Source organism: Pygoscelis adeliae, unplaced genomic scaffold (genome assembly GCF_000699105.1).
Source record: "Pygoscelis adeliae isolate BGI_AS28 unplaced genomic scaffold, ASM69910v1 Scaffold78, whole genome shotgun sequence".
NCBI lineage: Eukaryota > Metazoa > Chordata > Aves > Sphenisciformes > Spheniscidae > Pygoscelis > Pygoscelis adeliae.
In genome coordinates, this window is record NW_008825409.1 from 457,828 (window position 1) to 477,727 (window position 19,900).

Consider the following 19,900-nt stretch of genomic DNA (forward strand, 5'->3'; position numbering starts at 1 on the left):
CGGCCTCGGGGGGGGCACGGCTCACCCTCCGCTTAGCCCGGCCTCGGTGCCGGCTGCGTCCGTAAGGTTTCGCTCCTCTACTGGCCACATCTTCCCACTGTCTCTCTCTAGCTGGATCGCTTAAGCTGATCTAGCAGAAGGGAGAAGAAATAGCTTTTTCCGTATCAACAAGGTGATCGAACTCGCCGCACGGGGATAGACCTACCGTAAGGATGATGGTTGGAACGGGTGACAAGGCTGTCCTTGCCAGAGAGCACAGAGCAGAGGTCGCTTTTATGGTAGCAGTCTTCATTTAGATGAAATAAATCACTGAAGTCAGTACTGTATGTTATAAGCAGGTGCTACCCGATGGGCTCTCGTCTCGTTTGTCGAATAAGCTTGAATGTTTGTGGTTCGTGAGGTGCAAGGTTGCAACAGAAAGTGGTGGTTTCTTCAGTACGACAGTTGGGTGCTGACCTGGTGAGATGGGTTACTCAAAGGCCAGCTGACACGGCTGAGCTTTTTTTCCTCCAGAAGAGAAATAGGAGGAGGGAGAAGAAGGTGGAAGGGAAGATGCGGTTAGGTTTGCAAATAAATGTAAAAAGTTACTGCAAAGTGGTAAAAACAGCCTGGACTAAACAGTTCTTAAAATTAAGATGGGAAATACCATGGTTAAATTTTAATGAAGTGGACCTAGGTGAGGCAGTAGAAGGAATGAGAAGGCTAGTAAGGTATTAAATCGGCGAGGTATTCGTCAGCTGATTTTTGTTAACAAAACTTGTGAATCTTTTATGGATTATTTTTTAATTACTGAAAAACAAATTCTGCTCCTGTTCCTTTTGCACTATGTTGGTGATGTTCTTTCTACCTTTAGAGCTTATTGTTTATTTCTGCTTGCTCATTCGTGTTTTCAAACTGTTACTGTTGTATTTGATACATCATTTTGTGAAAGTGTTTCCTTTATCAGCAGGCAGTTTTATCTAAGGGTCTTTGGTGAGGAATTTTGTGGAATAATCTGTTTGAATCTTTATGATTCATGTGCTCATTGATGGCTTCAGAGAGCTGAGGGGTTTTCATTTGCAAAGATGACAATAACTTAATGACATTAACGTATTTGTAATTCCAGCATCTTGCTGTTTGCCAACAGTCGTCTTATCTGAGAATGTTTTTGTCTTCCCAGTTGTTTTCTTATCTGGTAATTACTTTGTCATTAATAAATAGCAAATAGAAGGCATCCTTCATCTTGGACTTCAGCTGTCTGATTTACACCTGTTGCTGTCAGATGCTGGTTTACTACTTAGCACAAACGTTTGTATTCAAGTTTTGCATGCGTGAGTGAAAGCGGGGAAAGATGGAAATAAGGGTTAAGAAAGAGAATGGTAGTAAACCCACATGTATCACTTGACAATCTGCAAGAAATTGAATTGAGCTGGGTCTTAAAAGTATTTAGGCTTTTTTTTAAAAAAGATTTCGGAATTCTGCACTAGTGGTTACTTTAAATTAATATTGTCATTTACTGAAGCAAACTGATAAGCTACGATACCGGCTCTAACCCATGAGGTATTTCTCAGGGTGATTTCACTCTGCTGTGGATTTACAGTAAAATTTTTGTTACAGTCTGCCCAAAGTGGTACTCATAATTTGCTATTAAAACTGTTTCTATTGCTGGGCAAACTTCTCTTCCCCATTTGCTGTCTGGTTGTTTTTTCTCTCAACTGCTGACAGGCACAGCCCTTACACAAAGCAGTTGTATATATCAAAACAACCTTTTGAAATATATTGAGGTTAGGACCTAAATTTTTTGTTCATTTTTTTTTCCAAAACAAATTGGGAAGAAGGTCTGTTTCTGGAAAATGCTTGGGGGAGAATTTGTATAATGTGATTTTGAGCTCAAAACCATTTTGGAATTAAGAAATATTGTTGGAGCTTGCAAGTTTTTGCGGCCACAGTGTCACTTGTCATGTGACTGTGGGAGGCTGGAACATTTTAAAATCGATATTTCTAGCACTCTACTTTGTAAAAGATGCATGCACTTCAGATTAGTGGCATGAGAATAATTTTCTTTCTGGTATTTGTTAAGGTGTTCTCTCTTCCTGCAAAGTAAAAAATGCCTGTCTTGATTTCCCTTGCAGCCAGTGGTCGCTGATTCCTGTGGGTGCTTTCAGATTGACAGGCCTTAAGTGTGTGGGAGCAGAGGGTTATAGAAAGGGTCTATTGCAAAGCAGAGATTAATAGACATACTCCTTTTTTCTAAGAACTCCCTGCTGTTTGCATGCAAGTAATCTTAGAGAGTCTGAATAGGATGCTCCATAAATGGAAGGTGACATGTAGGCTGAGACTTCTCAAAGTGGTTAAGGCTGCATATCAGCAGTATTATGGGGAGAAATAATTTTGGACTGTGAGAATTCTCTCAGGTGGCTGGTAGAGGGGAGGCAGGGTAGACATTGATTGCTTGCTTCTCATGTATGAGGAGCAGGGAGCAAAGAAAATGATAAATTGTCTCAGATTCCCCAAGACTCATGCCATTAAAAGTTCCAACAAGTAGGAAATGGAATACATCACGAAGGTGTGGGCTTTTATGCTTTAGCCTGTGGGATGTCATCTACACTCTTAAAAAGAGGTGGGGAATAGTATTTAGCAGGAACATTGTGCCAGTAGAATATGCCTGATCCAACTCTTCAGGTTATTAGAATGTAAAACAAAATTTTGAGCTGAGGTAAGTCACTCCAAGAGGAAGGAAATGCGATAGAATCCTTTGATTGAAAATTATGATTGTACATGAGAATCAGTGATTTGAGAACTTTCTGCATTAATGGAAATAAATTCTAGAAATGGATTCCCTGTAATATTTTCTAAGCAACAATAAGTATTACTGTTACTCTGTTTTTTGTTAGGTAATGAAAAACACAGTATTCGGGTTGCTTCTCCACAAGAAGATGGTGAACCTACACTACAAGACATGGCTGTGCTTATTGAACAAGTCACTGGAGTTCCAGTTCCTTTTCAGAAACTGATATACAAAGGTAACTTATAATCTCTCACTGTTTCTTATAGATGATACCTTTCATTTTAGTCACTTTGAGGTGTCCATGTTTTGAATGTCTTCAAAAAGACATTCTTATGCCACGAACTATATTTTAACTGTTTTTTTTTCCTCTCTCGTTTTCCATTTAGGGAAGTCTCTGAAAGAATTGGAACAACCGTTGTCAGCACTTGGTGTTAAAAATGGTTGCAAAGTCATGTTGATTGGGAAAAGGGTAAGTGTTGCCTTCAGACTTTTTTTTTTCCTTCCTTAAATTATTGTTGTTTTTGTCAGCGACTCAGCTGCTGAACACAGAAACAGGTTACAGCATAAACCTAATCTTGTATACCTACCCACAAAGTTGAGTTCAATCTCATGTTGTACTGCAAATAACTCTGCAGTTTGTACATTTCTGAAATTACATTATTGACTGACTTCTCCCTTACGTTATTGACAAAGTGCTGCCTAATCCGTTGCTTGTCAGTGCTCATGAACCTTCTGTGCACTGATGACCTTATCTGACCATCTTATTTTTCTGGTTTAAAAAAAAAAAAAAAAAAAAAAAAAAAAAAAAAAAAAAAAAAAAAAAAAAAAAAAAAAAAAAAAAAAAAAAAAGCTGTAGCTACTGAGTTTGCGTAGCTACTGAGTTTGCTGGGTTATTTCTAGTGAAGTGACTTGTGGCTGGCTTTGCCAAGTAGAGGACAAGGTAATATCTCATGATATAAATGTTACCTCTACTTTAAAGATGCTAAGCTATCAAAAAAAAAAAATTGTTTGCACTTTTCCTTTCTCCCTTCAAATTAATCTCATTTAATGTGTTTATATACATTGCCACTTCGACCGTATCTGTAATTAGGCTTTGGAAGAAGCTTATTTGATAGGTAATAAAATATGGAAAGAACAACCACAGTGTGGTATGTATCTTAAATCGGCAAAAGCCTTTATGTCTGTATCGCCACTGTTGCTGCTTTTTAATTGCATAGCAACTCTGTTTGTTCCATAGTTGTGAATGTTGTACTTTTGAATACACAGAATAGTCCAGAAGAGGAGGCTGAATTAAAGAAGTTAAAAGATTTGGAGAAGTCAGTGGAGCAAATAGCTAATAAGTTAGAGGAAGTTAATAAGGAGTTCACAAGTATCCAGAAGGTATGCTGCTTTTGTATCATTTTATATCTTTGCAAAAGTTTTGTAGGTATATGTATTTCAAAAAAATACCGTTTAAAGGTTTTGTGTAGTCAGTAATAGGCAGCTCCTCGTAACTGTCCAAGGGGCCTGTAAAATTCTTACTGAATTTCAAATGCTATTTACGAGTTTGCAAAATGGAGACATGGCACTGTTTGGAAAAAGGTAAATACTGTTGCATATTGAATAAATTGTATTCTTTAGATCTAGAAAAACATAACGAGTTCTTGCAAAGTCCAAAGGAGAATGACTGTTACTTGTTTAAACTTTTAAGTAAACCTAGCAGATCTTACATTTAGCATTTCAAGGATCGATAGAATACAGATTGAGATTGGAGTCCCTATCATACTTGAAACTACAGAAGTAGTAAAAGATGTTTTCTGCTGTGATGGATTGGCAGATTTTCTGAGCTGAGTATTCTGTGGGGTATGGAATAACTTTGTCTTTCCTTCCCTCTTTTTCCTCCTCAGGGATTTTTAGCAAAGGATCTCCAAGCAGAAGCGCTAAAACAGCTGGACAAGCGGATAAAAGGAACTGCGGAGCAGTTCATGAAGATCCTGGAACAGATTGATGCCATTGTAAGTAAATAACCACAGAAGAGGGTCAAATCCCAACAGAAACTTACTGTTAAAAATATATCTTTCTTGTGATTTGATATTTTAAAGTACTAACAAATTTATTTTGGCTTTGAAAATTAGTTAATTGATTTGCTCATTTTTTCTTTAATATCCAGCTCTTGCCCCTGTATGTCTCCAAAAGACTACTTGGCAGCATTTATTTCTAAATGGTGACATTAATGCCTGTGTATGCATCCCCATTCTACAGAAGAGCTTCATTTGGGGCAGCAGCCTGTTAAGACTACATGAAATGGGTATCCTTTACTCAAGTTTTACCCTTTTAGTTTGTCTTGGCAAACTTTCATGTTAAACTTCATGGTAACAGTAAAGGTCTGGAAAAAAAAATCAGATACACTTTGTATTCTGTATTGCATAAGAACAAGGAGATCCTGAAGACTGAAGAATTTTCTGGTCAGTCTTATGTGAACTGACAGTACTTTTATTTGAGATGCCTGCATATGGAGGACTGGATTCTTTCTTTGGAATGTACTGGGGTATATCCAAGTGCTTCACAGTCATTAATGGATCATAACCTTACGGCGTATTTCAAGAGTATAATATATATCTTCCTGTATCATGTAGTAGACACATGAGAGCTAGGTGAGAATAAGGGACTTGTGCAGAGATAAATAGAGAATCATGGCAACTAGGGTATTTCCTTATAATGTTTCTCTGTCTGCTGGTCATTCTCTGTAAACTTCATTATATAATTACGTTGCATATCACGATCATACTATCCTGCTCTGAAGGAAAAATGCTCGTTTTCTGTGGTAGTGATGTCTTTGGGTCTACTCCTTTGCACAGTGACCCTTTATGGGATTGTTTCAGAAAGATTCCATGCAAATGCCTATAATTGGTGAACCAAATGTAGTTTAATTGATGGACGCTTTGAAAAAGTTCAGCAGCAGACTAAATCATAGAGTAATAATTTGAATTGGCCATCATCAAATGCTGTACAATATGGATGTGTTCCTAGGAATGGTGGGGAGCTCATTAACTTATTTCCTCCTTTCGTATTGTGCACCTTTAATGGTAAATTAGCCTTTGCTGTTTGTTATAGCCAACAGTTCTTAAATACTTCTTTTTTTTAAATTGTAATATACTAAGTATTTTAAAGTTTTAAAATTTCTCTTTTCTGCCTCATATAGAGGAAAATATTTTGCTGACAGTTCTTGAATGCTGTTAAACATACAGGCTTCGTGTAACTGATTCCCTGTTTGAAGTGGCAGATTACTATGTGTTATCATGAAAATAGCAATAAGGTGACAACTGTTTAATTTGGACGGAATTAAAGCTTATTTCTGATCTCTTCAATTTATGATACTAAGTCCTATTTAGAAAAAAGTCAGTACTTGTATGCTGGTGTACAATTCTGGAACCCAGCAAGCAGCTTCGAGAAAACCTTTTCACTGCTTCCTAATTAATCCAAACTGAGTTTCCCAAGTTTACTTTTCATTCTGGTACTTTTTGCATGGCTTAAACAGAAAGCGTGCTATTATCTATGTCCTTATCCAAAATACTCTAAATAGTACTGGACAAGGGACTTTTAGGTTTAGTACAAGATTTTAGAAGACTTGTATAACCTCGTGACTTCATGCTTAGATTTAGGAAATAATGGAGTACCTGGGCCTCAGTTTTGTCTCTTGTGGAAGTGGAGCAGCCAGAGCTAAAACTAATTATAATTAGTATCTTGTAATATCTGTAATAGTTGTTTGTTACTTTGTTGTATAAGAGCCTATGACATTGATGAGCCTCATGTTTTTAAAGCAAGAAATAAGTGAGGGTTTTTATTACCAGTGATTGAAGTTATGTTACACATACCAAAGTCCGTATTTATTTGTTTTAGTAAACAAAAGGCGGCTGTGGTTTTTGTCATGAAAACTGAACTTCTGTGAAACTTCTGTGAAATCTTGCAGATGAGATACGCGTAGTTGGGTGGAACCTTTACATAAAATGTAGCTGTTCAGTGTACTTGTATTATACCAGGTCAGATGAACAGGCCACCAGCTTCCTGAGGTATTACTTAGCTGTACTGTAGTTGTGCAGCATACAGAGGTAGCAACACAGAATGGTAATGAGGTATGTGTATGATCAATAAATGGGTTTCACTGAAGTAAAAAGTGGTAAATAGAAATGCAAAGCAGAAAAGCGTAAAGCTTCCAGAAAGCATTTTATCTGTATCTCAGAATTGTTTTATACAGTATTCAGTATTAGACGTGCTATTGATTCAATCAACAGCATGTTAAAAAAGGTAAGGGCAAAAAAAAGCAGCTGAGTGAGCTGTTTTCTGCTAAGACAGAAGAATGGATGCATTGTAGAAGTGAAACATACAGCAAGCTCACACTATAAATGTTCCAGTTTGTTTCTTTGGCAGAATTGTTGTGAAGACTCTTTAAAGTGTCTTGGCTGTCATATGTTGTTTGGATCAATCAGAAACATCTAGCTTGGTACAAAATGAGATTTGTATGGTTATAGAGAGCTAAGGGTGAGGAAGCCTGCATATTGTTTTCTGTCTATTCTAGGGGTGTCACCCTCTTACTGTTAGCAGACAAGCTCATTAATTAGAGGAGCCGAGTTTGAAACTAATACTCCTTTTTACTAGACTCCATGTGTTCAACAACTATGAATTTAAAAGAAGTGATTTAGGAAGTGGAGAAGTAGATCAGTAGTCATACGGTACTGGGGTGGGAGAGAAAAAATACAGTGTTGTTACTGCCAGAGGTGTGAAAGGAAGGTCTTGAAGGGATGCTTTTGGGTAGAGCAGCTGTAACTTAAACATTTTAACATTAAATGTGTTTAAATAGCTACTGCTCCCACAGCAGGAAGGGTGGAGGGATCCTAAGAACATCTTACAAATTTTTGAATGTTGTGACACAGTCAGCCATTCCCATAAGCCACAGATCTTTGATGTTTTCTTCAGGAGGAATACAAATTGAGTCATGTTCAACAGTTGAAGATTTGTGTGTGCGCATCGCCAGAAATGCCATTTATTTCAGCAGTTAAAACATTTGGTTCGGGAGTAAAAGTCAAAGTACACTACTTATTACAAACCTCAGTGAGTAGAACACAGAAAATCCTTGGCTTGATCAGCTGGCACAGTTTTTTAAATAACTGAAAGGCTTTTTCAAGAAAAAAAAGGAAAGCTTTTCTGAGATCAGTAGGAAGATTTAAATCCACAGTCATGACCCTATCTACTTCTTGTGAGCCGGCTCTTATTTACATGAAGTCTGTCACTGATATTGCAATCTGAGAGATTACTTTGTTCTCATGATGATTTCTTACTAAATGGCAGATTTGTAATCTAGAAAGACAATATTGCAGAGAACAGATTGTTCTAACAACTGAAAAAAAAGCTTTATCTTCTGAGATACCAGTCACTGATTTTGTTTACATGAATTCACAACAAAATCATCTGTCAAATTGCATGTATCAGTACTGAGGACATTGATAAAGTTACTGACTCATAATTATGTTCTGGTGGCCCATCCTCCTTTCTTGAGGATTTTTTTTGGTTAGAATTCCTCTGTAAAACTTGCTTAAATTGCTGTACTGTTCTGATGAAACTTTTTTCACTGTCTCCTTGTCCCTGCTATACTTGTCATCTGGTAAATCAATACCAAATTAACATTTCAAGGATTAAAAGAAAGAAGTATTCTGAAAAAAACATCATTGTGCCTGTAACAAACATTTCCCAGGCTTATGGGAAGTTTTGCCACTTAAAATAAGATGAGAACTTATTGCTAAACCTTTGAATTTATCTAGATAAATAAACATTTGATAAACATTTCTTATTATAATTCTTAAATTTCTTAGCAAGAATGACAAACATAAAATCAAAGCTTTTTTCTAAAGCACAAGGAGCATGAAAATACTATCATGCCTCAGTGAGGGTAGAGCCCTTAGTTACCACTTCTGCATTCAGAAAACCCGTTGACAAATGCTGCCATTTAATAGCTGCTTTTAAAGAAATTGCTCAGCTGTCTACTTAGATAAAAAGACTGTGTCAACATAATGTGCTAATTTACCAATTTATTTAACAATAAGTTAGAAAAAGCAAAGGGCTGGTAGTCAGTAAAAACTAGACACTAAAATACTATATGTTGTTTTGGATTTTGAAAACAAACTACTGAAGAAGCTTCCTGTTAGATGGATGGGGTGTCGGCAAAAAATCCTTGTTTGCAACTGATTAGCACTGGTGCCATGTGTAGCACAGTGATTTTCTTAAGCAATTTGATAACAAACCAAAAATGTTTCTAGCTATTATTGCTAGTGACTGCTAGTGTGGGAGATTGCCTGTTTTAAGAATGGTGTCCCTTTGGTTCTGATAAGATAGTCATAAATAATAAATTTGACTAGCATTTGTTCTGTTTATTAGACTGCACTGATATAAAGTGGGTTCAGGCATCAGATATTACTTACTGGGGTCTATGGTTTGGGAAATAAGAAATAACCAAAGAGGAGAACAAAGATGTGGTGGTAACACTAAGCTTAAAAATCGTTATTGGAAGCACTTCCAAAACAAACGGAACTTGCGCAGAGCTGAAGGTGATGTTCTGTGGCAAAGGGAGGTGGTTTTATTAGGAGATCAGCTGGGAGAGGGGAAGAGAAATGAGAAGAGTCCTGTATTTCGTAAGAAGCAGTGCTCAGGAGAGAGGGATGCTGGGTTCATAGTAAAAAGAACACTCAAGAATAGAGAGGATCTAGAGGCGGGAAAGCGCACACGCATGAATTTATTACTATGTAAACGGTGATTGGTTTTAAGGATTTCTTGTGTAAAGCAAGAGTGTTGGGCATACAAAAGATGAGTCTTTGAGGATGTAACGTGTGTGTGTCTGCAGTGCATCTTGTCAGTGTATCTGCAGGGTGAGAACTCTTGAAGAGATGTGATTAAGCAACTCTGAATTCGGGTGTGTGGGCTGGGAGATAGCCACTGGTAACAGGGGGACTCGGGCTCTGTTTCTGGGTGGATGGGGGGCAGGGAGGATAAAGAACCTGTGCCCAGGAGTTCTACAGAAGTTCCTGGGGTGAAGCCAGCACTGCATCACTTTTGAAAGTTTAAGACCATACAGACCAAGGACTGTGAGACTTGAGCAGGGTTTTGTCACAGAGAAGAGTGCAATGCAAAGAGGAGACCTGCTGTAAAAATAATATGCTATGCAGTAGAAAGCCATATACTCATGCAAACTACTGCTCTGCAAGCAATGGTAGCACCAAAATGTAGATTTGGCAAGAGTTTTGCATAAGCACTGCCTAGGCTTAAGCTACTCCTTCTTTAATTAAATTTGATTTTAATTAAATATTGAAATGTTATTGTGACTTAAGGTTTATTGCCAGCTTCACCTGTTAAACCCTGAATAGTTGGACAACGTATTCCTGGAGAGGAGACGTAAGCTGACTAAGGTAAAACAGAGAGACTGTGAGAATTAATTTGATGTTAAGATTTGTAAACTTTACTAATTTGATTGCAAAACACCTTTTAAGTAGCTTGATAAGTTAGTACATTTAGGCCTTCCAATTCCGTATCTCTGCCAAGGGGATTACAGGGTGTGATTTAAAAAAAAACCCAAAAAACAGCTATGAAGGTGTGCAAGAAAACGTAGGAGTTTGCACACACAGATGTAATTAAAAAGAGCAGTTTTGAAAAATGTTGTCAAAAATAGAAATAGACTGAATGTCCTCTCTACACTCAGATTTCAAAGTTTCCTCCAGTTACCAATATCTGTTTTAGAAACAGACTTTGTGTGGTAAGCCTAGCTGGCGTTCCCTGTCTGTTATTGAAAGTTAACTTAGGCCTATTCTGATGATAGAAAATTGTTTAATTTGTTATTTCAGATCGGTAGGAATACCTGCATAGGCCAGAATCTCTTTCAGAAAGTACAGCCTGAAATAAGTACTCAGCAAAAGGAGATGGGCAGTGTAACTGAGCTAGTGCATAATTTAATTTCTAAATTGATTTTTATGAAATGAAAAGTCATGGGAAACTTCAAGTCATAAAAGAATTTCTGTGACAATGAGATAACATCTTCATCTTCTGGTAAGGATCAGCCATTAATAATTAGGCCTAACCCATCTTTCTTCTTTCAGGCTATTACATATATGAAGTCAAAATAGTATGCATCAGATACAAGAAACATTTAACATAGGGAGTCATATTTTGTTAATTTTAAAAAGTGAATTGTGTTGTTGAAAACCAAGGGAAAATTAGAATGTTTTCTCGTGTGGTTGCAGGGTCCTGTGTCTCAGATCCCTTAGAATACTTCATATAACTTTATAATATTTTTAATTTTTTTTTCCCCGCTGACAACTATAAATACTCTGAAGGCAGCCTTTTTTATTTGTGAACTAGAACCGGTGTTTGAAGAGAATTCACCCACAGCTTTAAACTAACTTCTCAATTGTTTTGTAATGTCTTTGGAGCATTCAGTTTCTGAAAGAAAAGCATGTAATACAATCTTTTCACAGTGTCCTGCTTATTGGGAGGAGACATGTGGGTTTAGCATGCTACAGTGAGCAAGGGCTTATTGCAGTACACAGTACTAGAAAATACATTTTGTAAAAAGTAAAGTAGCTTCCAAAATGAACAGCTGAAAAAGCTGTGCTTTGGAAAATGGACATGTGCCGTTTGTAAGAAAGGAATTTTCATTTTAGGCAGACCACTGTTGAAAATGGAGTAACAGCTTCTGAACCTATCCTGTGCTGTAAATCCAAGGATGTACGGTGACATTACATAAATGAAGAAAGTGACAGGCGTAGAACAGGCTCCTGTAGGAGGATTTACATTGTGTGTGACAGCTACTTCTCCTCCTCTTTCTCACAAAATAAGAGGAGTCGGGAAGGATAGATAGGTGATGGAATGCATCTTTGGACAAACTGAAGGGTGTTTTTGGTATTAAGAGGACTAACATCAATTAAAAAACCCAAAACAAACAAAAAAACGACATAACTTTTAGTTTTTAGGTATTTCTGTCCCTGTTTGCAAGCTAACACTGCACCAGTTTGCATTTGGAAAGGTATCTCCCTTAATCCACATACTTTCTTGTGCCTCTGATGCTGATGGTCATTTTTCCACCTGAAAGAAATATGTCCAGATTCTGGTTCTGTTTCAGGAGGTGCAGTCTGACGTAAAAGGTTTCTGCAAGGGAGATACCTTTTCTGATGTTGAAGGGAAGTATTAAAATTTGATATGAGTTTTATACAGCTTAACAATGCTGCTGTTTGGGAAAACTGGTACTGGAGCAACAGAAATGGAAGCTGGAACTACAGGAACAGAAGATTCTTTCTCTTGCTCATCTTCCAAAAGCAAACTAACAAAATAAACCAAAAAAAATGACCCTGGGAAGAGGTCAGTGTAGTAGTAGTTACTCCCACTTCCAACTTTCATAGTCTCCTAGGAGACAAGAAGCAGCATTGTGCATTCCATCTTCCAGCTGAGCGTAGAAAGAGTGAGAGGTATTTTAAACTAGAAGTTTATGTAGCAGTAAAATGTAAGAACATATCCCAGCTTGCTCTGTTGCCTGCCCATTTTCTCTTCACCCGTGGTGCTGGGAACGAGTGCTAAGCCTGGTGATTATTATTTCTTTGTCTGATATCACTTACAGTGTGCTAATTACTACGCAAATACGGGAGCAGTGTGATCCCTGAACTTCCTAGGATCTCAGTGATGCCTATAGTTTCACTTCCCATGATGGACTGTTTTTTAGTGTGGAGTCTTGTGTATTTTTAACTCCTATGTTAGGTTATGTGCAAGACTCCTATATTTATGACCATGTATGTTTGGCTGGACACTAAAAGAAGAGAGCATCTTTTTTTTTTTTAATTGATTTTGTGTCTAAACCTCCCAGTGGGGCTTGCATTTTAGCTGAAACAAAACAGAGGGTAGTATAGGGAAACCTCTATTCTTTATATGGAGTTAGAGCGGAAAATAAAAGGTATACATACCAGTGAGAAACTCCAAGATTTTTATGCATTTTCAACAGTGAGAGCATAACGTTTCTAAGAATGTTGACATAAACTTTATATGATGATAATCATCTGTTCTACCTGTTTCAAAAAAAGTCATAAACCTGAGCACCATTCCCCACCAACACTCCAATTTCACACTGCTCCAAAAGGACAAAGCATATAGCATTTGCTAAGATGACATACACGAATACATTGAGTGGTAGGAGTGTGGAAGATGATGCAGTTTGAATTAAATTAAAAGCTGTCAGCATGTAACACTTCACATCTCTTCCCTTCCGTGAGTAGGTTGCAGAGAAGATCAGGGGTACAGCTTAAACAGAGTGGCAATGCCTGCATTACTGATGATATGTTTTAACGATGGCAAGTGATTGAGTTAATGTGTTCGTAAGAAATTAATTCATCTTACAGTCTCTGAAAAAATCTGAAGTTGAAGCTCAGCAGAACAGTTAACATACGCCACAGTAGACAAAAGCAGTGTATGCAGTTACTGCTGTATGTTACCTAAAGACAGGTGGTAAATTTGGTAGCTCAGTTCTTCGTAATCAGCAGGCTGTACCCCAGACTAATTGAACTTATGACTTTTTCTTTTAAATTCTTTCATGTGTAATCATCGTTACTGAGTGGGCATGGCATTTTCAGGATGCCTGTTAAGAGGATTCTTTGATACGTTCAGTTTCTGCTTTGAGTTTAATATGTTAATTTCAACATTAAGCTGCATCAACTTGTTTGTTTATTTTACTGCAGAATCTGCCAGAGAATTTCAGTGATTGCAAACTGAAAAAGAAGGGGTTGGTGAAAAGGGTTCAGGTGAGTATTTTTATTTTTTTGTTTTCCATTAATGCTGGATACTTGTATACCAAGAGTTTGTGAAAATGAGAGCTGTTTAGAGCTTAGATTTTTTCAGTGTTTGTTCTTACATTGGTATTTCTTATGACCTCCCTTTAGGAGGTATTTAATAGCTTTATAAAACATTATACAAAAATACAGATTTTCATAGTTCATGCTGTCTTCAGATAGTGTTTGTAATTTACAGTAGTGGTTGGCCTTATGGCTGCCTGATGATGTAAAGTAATTCTGATAACTTGTAAAGAAAACGGGATGATTCCTCCTTTCCCCTATGTCGGTGGGCTGGAGTAATGAATGAGGAGGTCTGGACACAAAGATGCAGTCGACTGTAACTCCTGCTGGACCTTGCTAGAGGTGTTCTTTGGAAAATGTAGCTTCTATTGCAATGTACCAACTTTCTGTGGAGAGTCCCTAAAGTAAAATCTGTACAGAAGAGCAGCTGTGCTGGGGGTGGATTTTTTAATTGCTTTGCCATTGTATGACGCTTACAAATTCCTAGGCATTGTTTCCTTAGAGACCTTGAACTGAAGGTTTGTTACTAAATACTGGAATTCGTCCTTCCTCCCTCCTCTCCCAAAAGCCAAACTTCCATAAATGAATGGTAATGCTACTCGTATTATTGTTTTTGTTTGTATTATGCTAGCTTCAGTCGCAGGTTAGACTCCTGAAAATTATTTGTGAAAGTACCTTGCATTCATATATGGAGTTGGAATGTTCTGTCTTTTACTGTAACCTTATTAAATACTTCCTATAAATGTTTCCCAAATTTTTTAAAATAGCCATCTATTTTTGGAGGAAGCCTTAGCAAGAAGTACTTCGTAGTAGAAATGTTTTTTGTTATAGCTTTAGGGACGAAGTCCTTTGTACTCTGCTACAGAGGTAAGTTCAGATAATGCAAATTGAAATGAAGATGGCTGCTGGCATAGCTATGTTATATGGGGCTCTGAACATGCTCTTGATTCCATGTGCCTAACCAAAGCAGCAAAAGTTTGTAATAGAGGTATGGCTATAACCCTCATGGCAAGCTACCAGAGCTCCGCTCTTGGGTGAAGTTATTGCAGAAATAAGTGGGGCTTTGTATAAGAACTGCTGTTAAAGCATAAAACAGACTGTTGAGCAGAGATCAGAATTATTGTTGTGCTTTTATAGGCACAGTGTTCTGCAACTGTAGGTTATGAACCCTTTGAGGACTGCAGAAGAATCTAAGGGGTTTCAGACCAGAGCAGTCAACAACAATTTGTTTTTCCAGAGCAAGAAAATGATGGCAAGTTATGCTTATTACTCTTAAGTATTCCTGAAAGCGAGGGGGGAGCTATTAACTACCTTCTGTTGCTGGCAATCACATTATCTTCCAGAATGGGGAGACAGATACAAAGCACTTGCAGCCAGCAACTGCAATTCTTACCACCTTGACTTTTTCATCCCTCAAGTCCTTACAGAAGTGAGTTGATGCCAGCTCAAGGGATTGGTTGAAGACACATGATTCAAAACAGTGTGATGGTTGAGAAACATTCACCTGGCACAACAGTTTGCTGCTCTAGAGGGAAGGAGGTTTCTTAATGTCATTGTAATGTAAATAACATTAAATATCTGGTTTGACTGTTAAAGTCTAGTGCAGACATAGCAAAACTGAGTGCAAGACATGTATAGGTAATGGGAGAGTCTGCTCAGAAACTGCAATGTACTCGCATACATTGGAATTGGCCTAAAAGAATTTATTGGCTTAAAGTGCTGGTGTGTTGTGCTGTGTACAGCACAAGCAAAGTGACCAGTAGCTGCTGGCTCTTAATTGCTGTGTATGGGTTACTATACTTGTAAGAACTTGCAGGCAGGTTCTAAGAAAGCGTAAGGTGCTGTGCTCCTTTTTGGAAAGGAGCCTTCTGTCTTTTGAGGCACACCAGCTACTTACTGATAAAGATGAGGGTTCATGTTGCCCTGTAGTCCTGAGAAATAGAAGTGGCCTTGGTTTAATGAAAGCTTGTTTTAGATTTGACTGAGTAGGTTTGTCGCTTCCACCCTCAGCTACAGATGTATGTGTTTTAGAAAGGAGTTTAAAAGTCATGTTCCAAACTGAAGCACTAACTTGTCTGAACCTTTACGATCCTTATTGTTGTTTATGGACTTTGGATCAACTCACAGTACTTCAGCAGCAGGACTGGTGAGGATGGGCAGCCGCGTTGTTGCCTTATCAGATACCATGCTTCTGTTGGATTCTGGGTAAACAAAATTGTGAACAAGCTAGTATTAAAACTGAACTGTGGAAGGTGGTTGTTGAGTTGGCTTCTTCAAATTCATGATGGAAACTGCAGTTTCTGTTCTTAAGAAGCATCTACCATTGCTATAATTGCATCCCAAATAACATTTGTTCGTTTCTTATTCTCAGGTTTTTCTTGCCCAGTGTGATACCATTGAAGGAAATATTGGTCAAGAAATGGACAAGCTACAGTCAAAGAATTTGGCACTGGCAGAATGAGGCATTGCCCTACGTAATTAGGAAACATAATTGCTCTATGAGCAAGAAGAAAAGTTTGCTCTTTGTTTTGGAGCACGTATTCAGCTTTTTTCTTTTTTTTTTTTTTTTAAGCCCAGTCTGTTAGACTGGTACTAGTCAATCCTTTCTTGCTGGTTGTCTTGTTTGCCGCTTGGTTAGACCTATTATTTTGAAAAGAAAATCCTTCCTGAAGAATTGCAGAAATAATCTTCGTGGTGAATTGTTATGTATTTTATGGCGAATGTTTAGTTAACTAAGCTACAAAGTTTGCAGTGATGGGCAATTTTCTGATGTGTCTTTGAATTTATTTACAGCTCAAATCAAAGAAGGTCTATAATCTTACAAGTGCCATAAGTTGCAATTGTAGGACTTCAGCTTGATTGAAAAAGGCAAACTGAGACGACATCTGGGAAAGTCGAACATTGTAGTAGACAGTTCAGAGCAATAAAAAAAACCCTACGCATTTGTATCTACTTAATGTTTGTATACATTTATAAATATAAGAAAGCTTGACTATAAGGGAGTCGTTCCTATTTTAGCCTTAAATTGTCATAATAAATGGCATGTACTGTAACATGTATGGTACTTAATTTTGAGTGGTGCTTTAAGTTGTTATTGAGCTCCTTGATACAGACATATGTTTTTTTACATAGATTTCTGATGTACTGTGGTTTTTATAGATTATTCTTATTTTTATTGTTTGTGTTCTGTCTTGACTTACGGTGGGAAATTAAACGAGATTACTCATGCTGCTTATATGCCAAGGGTTCAGTTCAAGCAAAGTATAACTAAAGAGCTATTTTGAAAGGTTTTTTTATACTTTTTTTCTGATTTGACTGAATTCATGATGCTGTATTTACTGGAAAACTGCCGTGATTATTTCTAGTCTGTTAAGGTAATCAGTGAATTTTTATAACATGTTACAAAGTGACAGAACTTTATTTTAGCAATGCCATCTGACTGAGGATTATGACTGATTCTCGCAGTCAGATACATGCCATGCTTAGCCTTCTCTGTTAGGTGAAAAATAAGCTTTTGCCAGGAGATAGTAACTGTCAGCAGGTGCAGCCAACTTTGCAGTTGTTGGTCAGAGCCCGTAGCTAACGTACCTATAGTGGGATTTGCTTTTTCACGGATGCTTCTGGTGGGTAGGTCAGTCATCTACGCAGTGGCTGGTGAAGTATTGACTGGTAAGGAGCCTGTTTCTGTGGGGAAAGAAAAGCTCTTTCGTCTCAAATTAGTCGGACGGAGGGTGTTTAGAAATGACCCTTAGGTAGTGAGTCTTCATCCATATGTGACTGCTTTAAGATTAGCTGTCCTTTCAAGATAAAAATAGGAAATGTCTGTTAAAAAAGAAATTAACTTCTAGTAAGTTATAAACCTTAAATAATACCTAAAGTATTATTATTAAAGTGTTATCTTTGATGTTTGTAATTGGAGGAGCATTTCTTTAGTGAAAAATGCCATTGGACAAATGAAGTGATATCCCTGCATTAGAAAGGGTCACTTTTATTCTAAAAATGCCTTTTGACCATACCAAGACTGGAGTATTTTTTACTGTTAACCAGTTTCTTCAAGGTTGTATTTTTTCTATATGTAACTCTCTTCTCAGCATCTCTGGAGGATTTTTTTAAGGTCTAAATTCCTAGGAAGCTTGTCTGTCATGTTAGGAAATTGTATGTTTGGTAGCACCGTGGATATTTTTTTCCTAGGCTACTAATCTGGTCATGCTGCATTTTCCCAGCACTTTAAGGTTAGGAGGAAGAAGAGTTGCTTGTAGCCATTTTTGTGACGCCCTACCTAGTTTCGTGCTGCTGCTGGACCAGGTTCAGCTGACTCTTAAACCACCAGCAACACTGTTGCCTAATTTAGGGGATGCAAAATTATCCACTTTCCTGTGATGGAAAGGATCCTCACCCTCTCAAATGTTAAGTCCTCTAATGCACTGAACTTTCACAGGTGCATGTAGAATAAGCAAAGTATCCTCTTGTGCCCATGAAGAAAACTGGGAGCTGTGGTCATGGCTAGGACTGTGTCTGTCTCTGCTCCTCCTTCGTATTTTTCTCTCTTGGGCGAGAGCACTGAGGCTATAGGCAGACATCGTCTTCCCAGCACTCCTTCCCAGAAACTGCTGCTTCTTGAGGTGTGCTTGTGTGAGTACATCCTCAGCCTGTCTCAAAGCCAGGTGGATTAACTTTAGGATGTTCCATAGTAGACCTTCTGATAATCTGGTACTTTGAGGCAAAGAGAGTGATGATGAACCTCTCCCACCAGCACGTCTGGATTCAGCAAAGGGTGTGTGTCCTGAGCTGAAGGTACCTTACAGTTGTAACTCCTGGTACCAGAGTGTTCGGTTTCTAGGACAAAAGTATGTGTATGAAGACAAACTTCTGCAGTATAAAATTTTTTGTCTTCCAAATACAAAAATGAGTTGATTCGTTTTGGAAAACGGATGGTTGTATTTAGAGTTCTCTAAGACCTTCTAGAGTGGATTGACTTTTATACTTAGTTTTGAAAAAGAAGCCCTACACTTCATTTTTTCATAATAGCCTTAAATTTCAGTAAAAGCAAACTTGTGTGCTTTTGAAAAGTGCAGCAGACTACAGTTGTGGGAGGAAGGGGAAGGAAGAGGAGGTTTTAAATATTCGTCAGAATTTGTAAAGGTAAACGTAGATCTCAGTCAAGCTTAAGATATTCTCACTGATTCTGTAGTCTAGGTGTACTGTGATACCTATTGTGCTACTGAATCATTTCCCCACCCCAACTGTCTGCCCTGATCATGTCAAAAGAGAAGTGACTCCCTTTTTGCCTTAGTTACACTTACCCCATCGTCTTCCTCCAGTTGCTGTACTGCTCTGGCTGTGTTTCCACACCTGGGATTTGCCGTCCGGGTAAAACGTCTTACCACAAAAGTTTGCCTTTAGTGAAAATAGAAATCGAATCACACGCTTCCCTGCTCCCCCTTTCTCCCCCAGCTCCCTATAAGCTGTGGTGTGAGACGAACCAAACCCGATGCTCAGGGAGCTGCGGAGCCTGGAGCCGTGGGACGGCTTGCTCTCTGGGAACAGCGTAAAATACACTGCTTGTAGTGGCGTCCTCTGTGACCAAGTCCTGAAGGCAATGTCGCTGTAAACCCGGAGTGACGCTTTCCTGGCGTGTAACGGTCGCTTGTGGTTTGGAGTGGAGTACTTGACACCGTGGAACTTGGGGCTAGATTTTTTTTTTTTTAGTTAACTTATTGTATTTCATAAATGAAAAATAAAATACGGAAAGTCCTCTGCTGTCCGTGGTCATGATGCGGTTACCAAATGCTGTAGACGTGCTGTAGGTGGGCTGTATTCTAGTGGGGGAAGTGTGTGCCGCTCTCATGTTGCCGCGTGCCCTGTGCAGGCGCGCAGGGAGCGTTTGGGCGCAGCAGCGGGCCGTAGCAGGCCCCCCGAAAGGGGACAGTGAATCGAAGCCTGAAATGTTACCGGGATTGGCAGAAAGCTCAGGCGTAAAGGAAAGCTAGGGGTTTTTAAGAGCACTTTTCACAGTTGTGTTGCACACTGAGGGTTTCTGGGTCTGGGTGGGTGGGATGGAGTGGGGGCTGTTTCTGTTGTTGTGGGTTTTTTTTTTTTTTTACTTATTTTGGGTGGTTTTGGGGCACTTTTTAGGGAATTTATTCAGAGGCGTGGCCTACAGCTGGCTTACGGCGCCTCTCTAGTTCTGATGGTGCTCCAAAGGCTTGACGACGGAAAAAACTGATAAAGCCGGAGCAATGTAATTCCGCTCCAGTGTTGAGGTGGTTTTTTTTCTGCT

The 19,900-nt window shown here is 38.4% G+C and overlaps 2 protein-coding genes across 2 annotated transcripts in view; both read left to right on the forward strand.

Annotated features, from left to right (window-relative positions):
• The first annotated feature begins 348 nt into the window (after positions 1 to 348).
• Positions 349 to 16,686, forward strand: BAG1 (BCL2-associated athanogene). Its single transcript, XM_009330476.1, has 7 exons — positions 349 to 391; positions 2,874 to 3,002; positions 3,154 to 3,236; positions 4,034 to 4,147; positions 4,654 to 4,761; positions 13,507 to 13,569; positions 15,992 to 16,686. The coding sequence occupies exons 1-7, from the start codon at positions 349 to 351 to the stop codon at positions 16,079 to 16,081; spliced, it is 630 nt and encodes a 209-aa protein (XP_009328751.1). The 3' UTR covers positions 16,082 to 16,686.
• Positions 16,687 to 19,111: 2,425 nt separating this feature from the next.
• The window catches only part of ZNF830 (zinc finger protein 830), a 5,241-nt gene continuing 4,452 nt past the window's right edge, over positions 19,112 to 19,900 (forward strand). Inside the window, exons 1-2 of the mRNA XM_009330477.1 lie at positions 19,112 to 19,227; positions 19,490 to 19,595. Coding sequence (XP_009328752.1) covers positions 19,112 to 19,227; positions 19,490 to 19,595 — 222 coding nt within the window. The remainder of the gene's footprint in view (positions 19,228 to 19,489; positions 19,596 to 19,900) is intronic.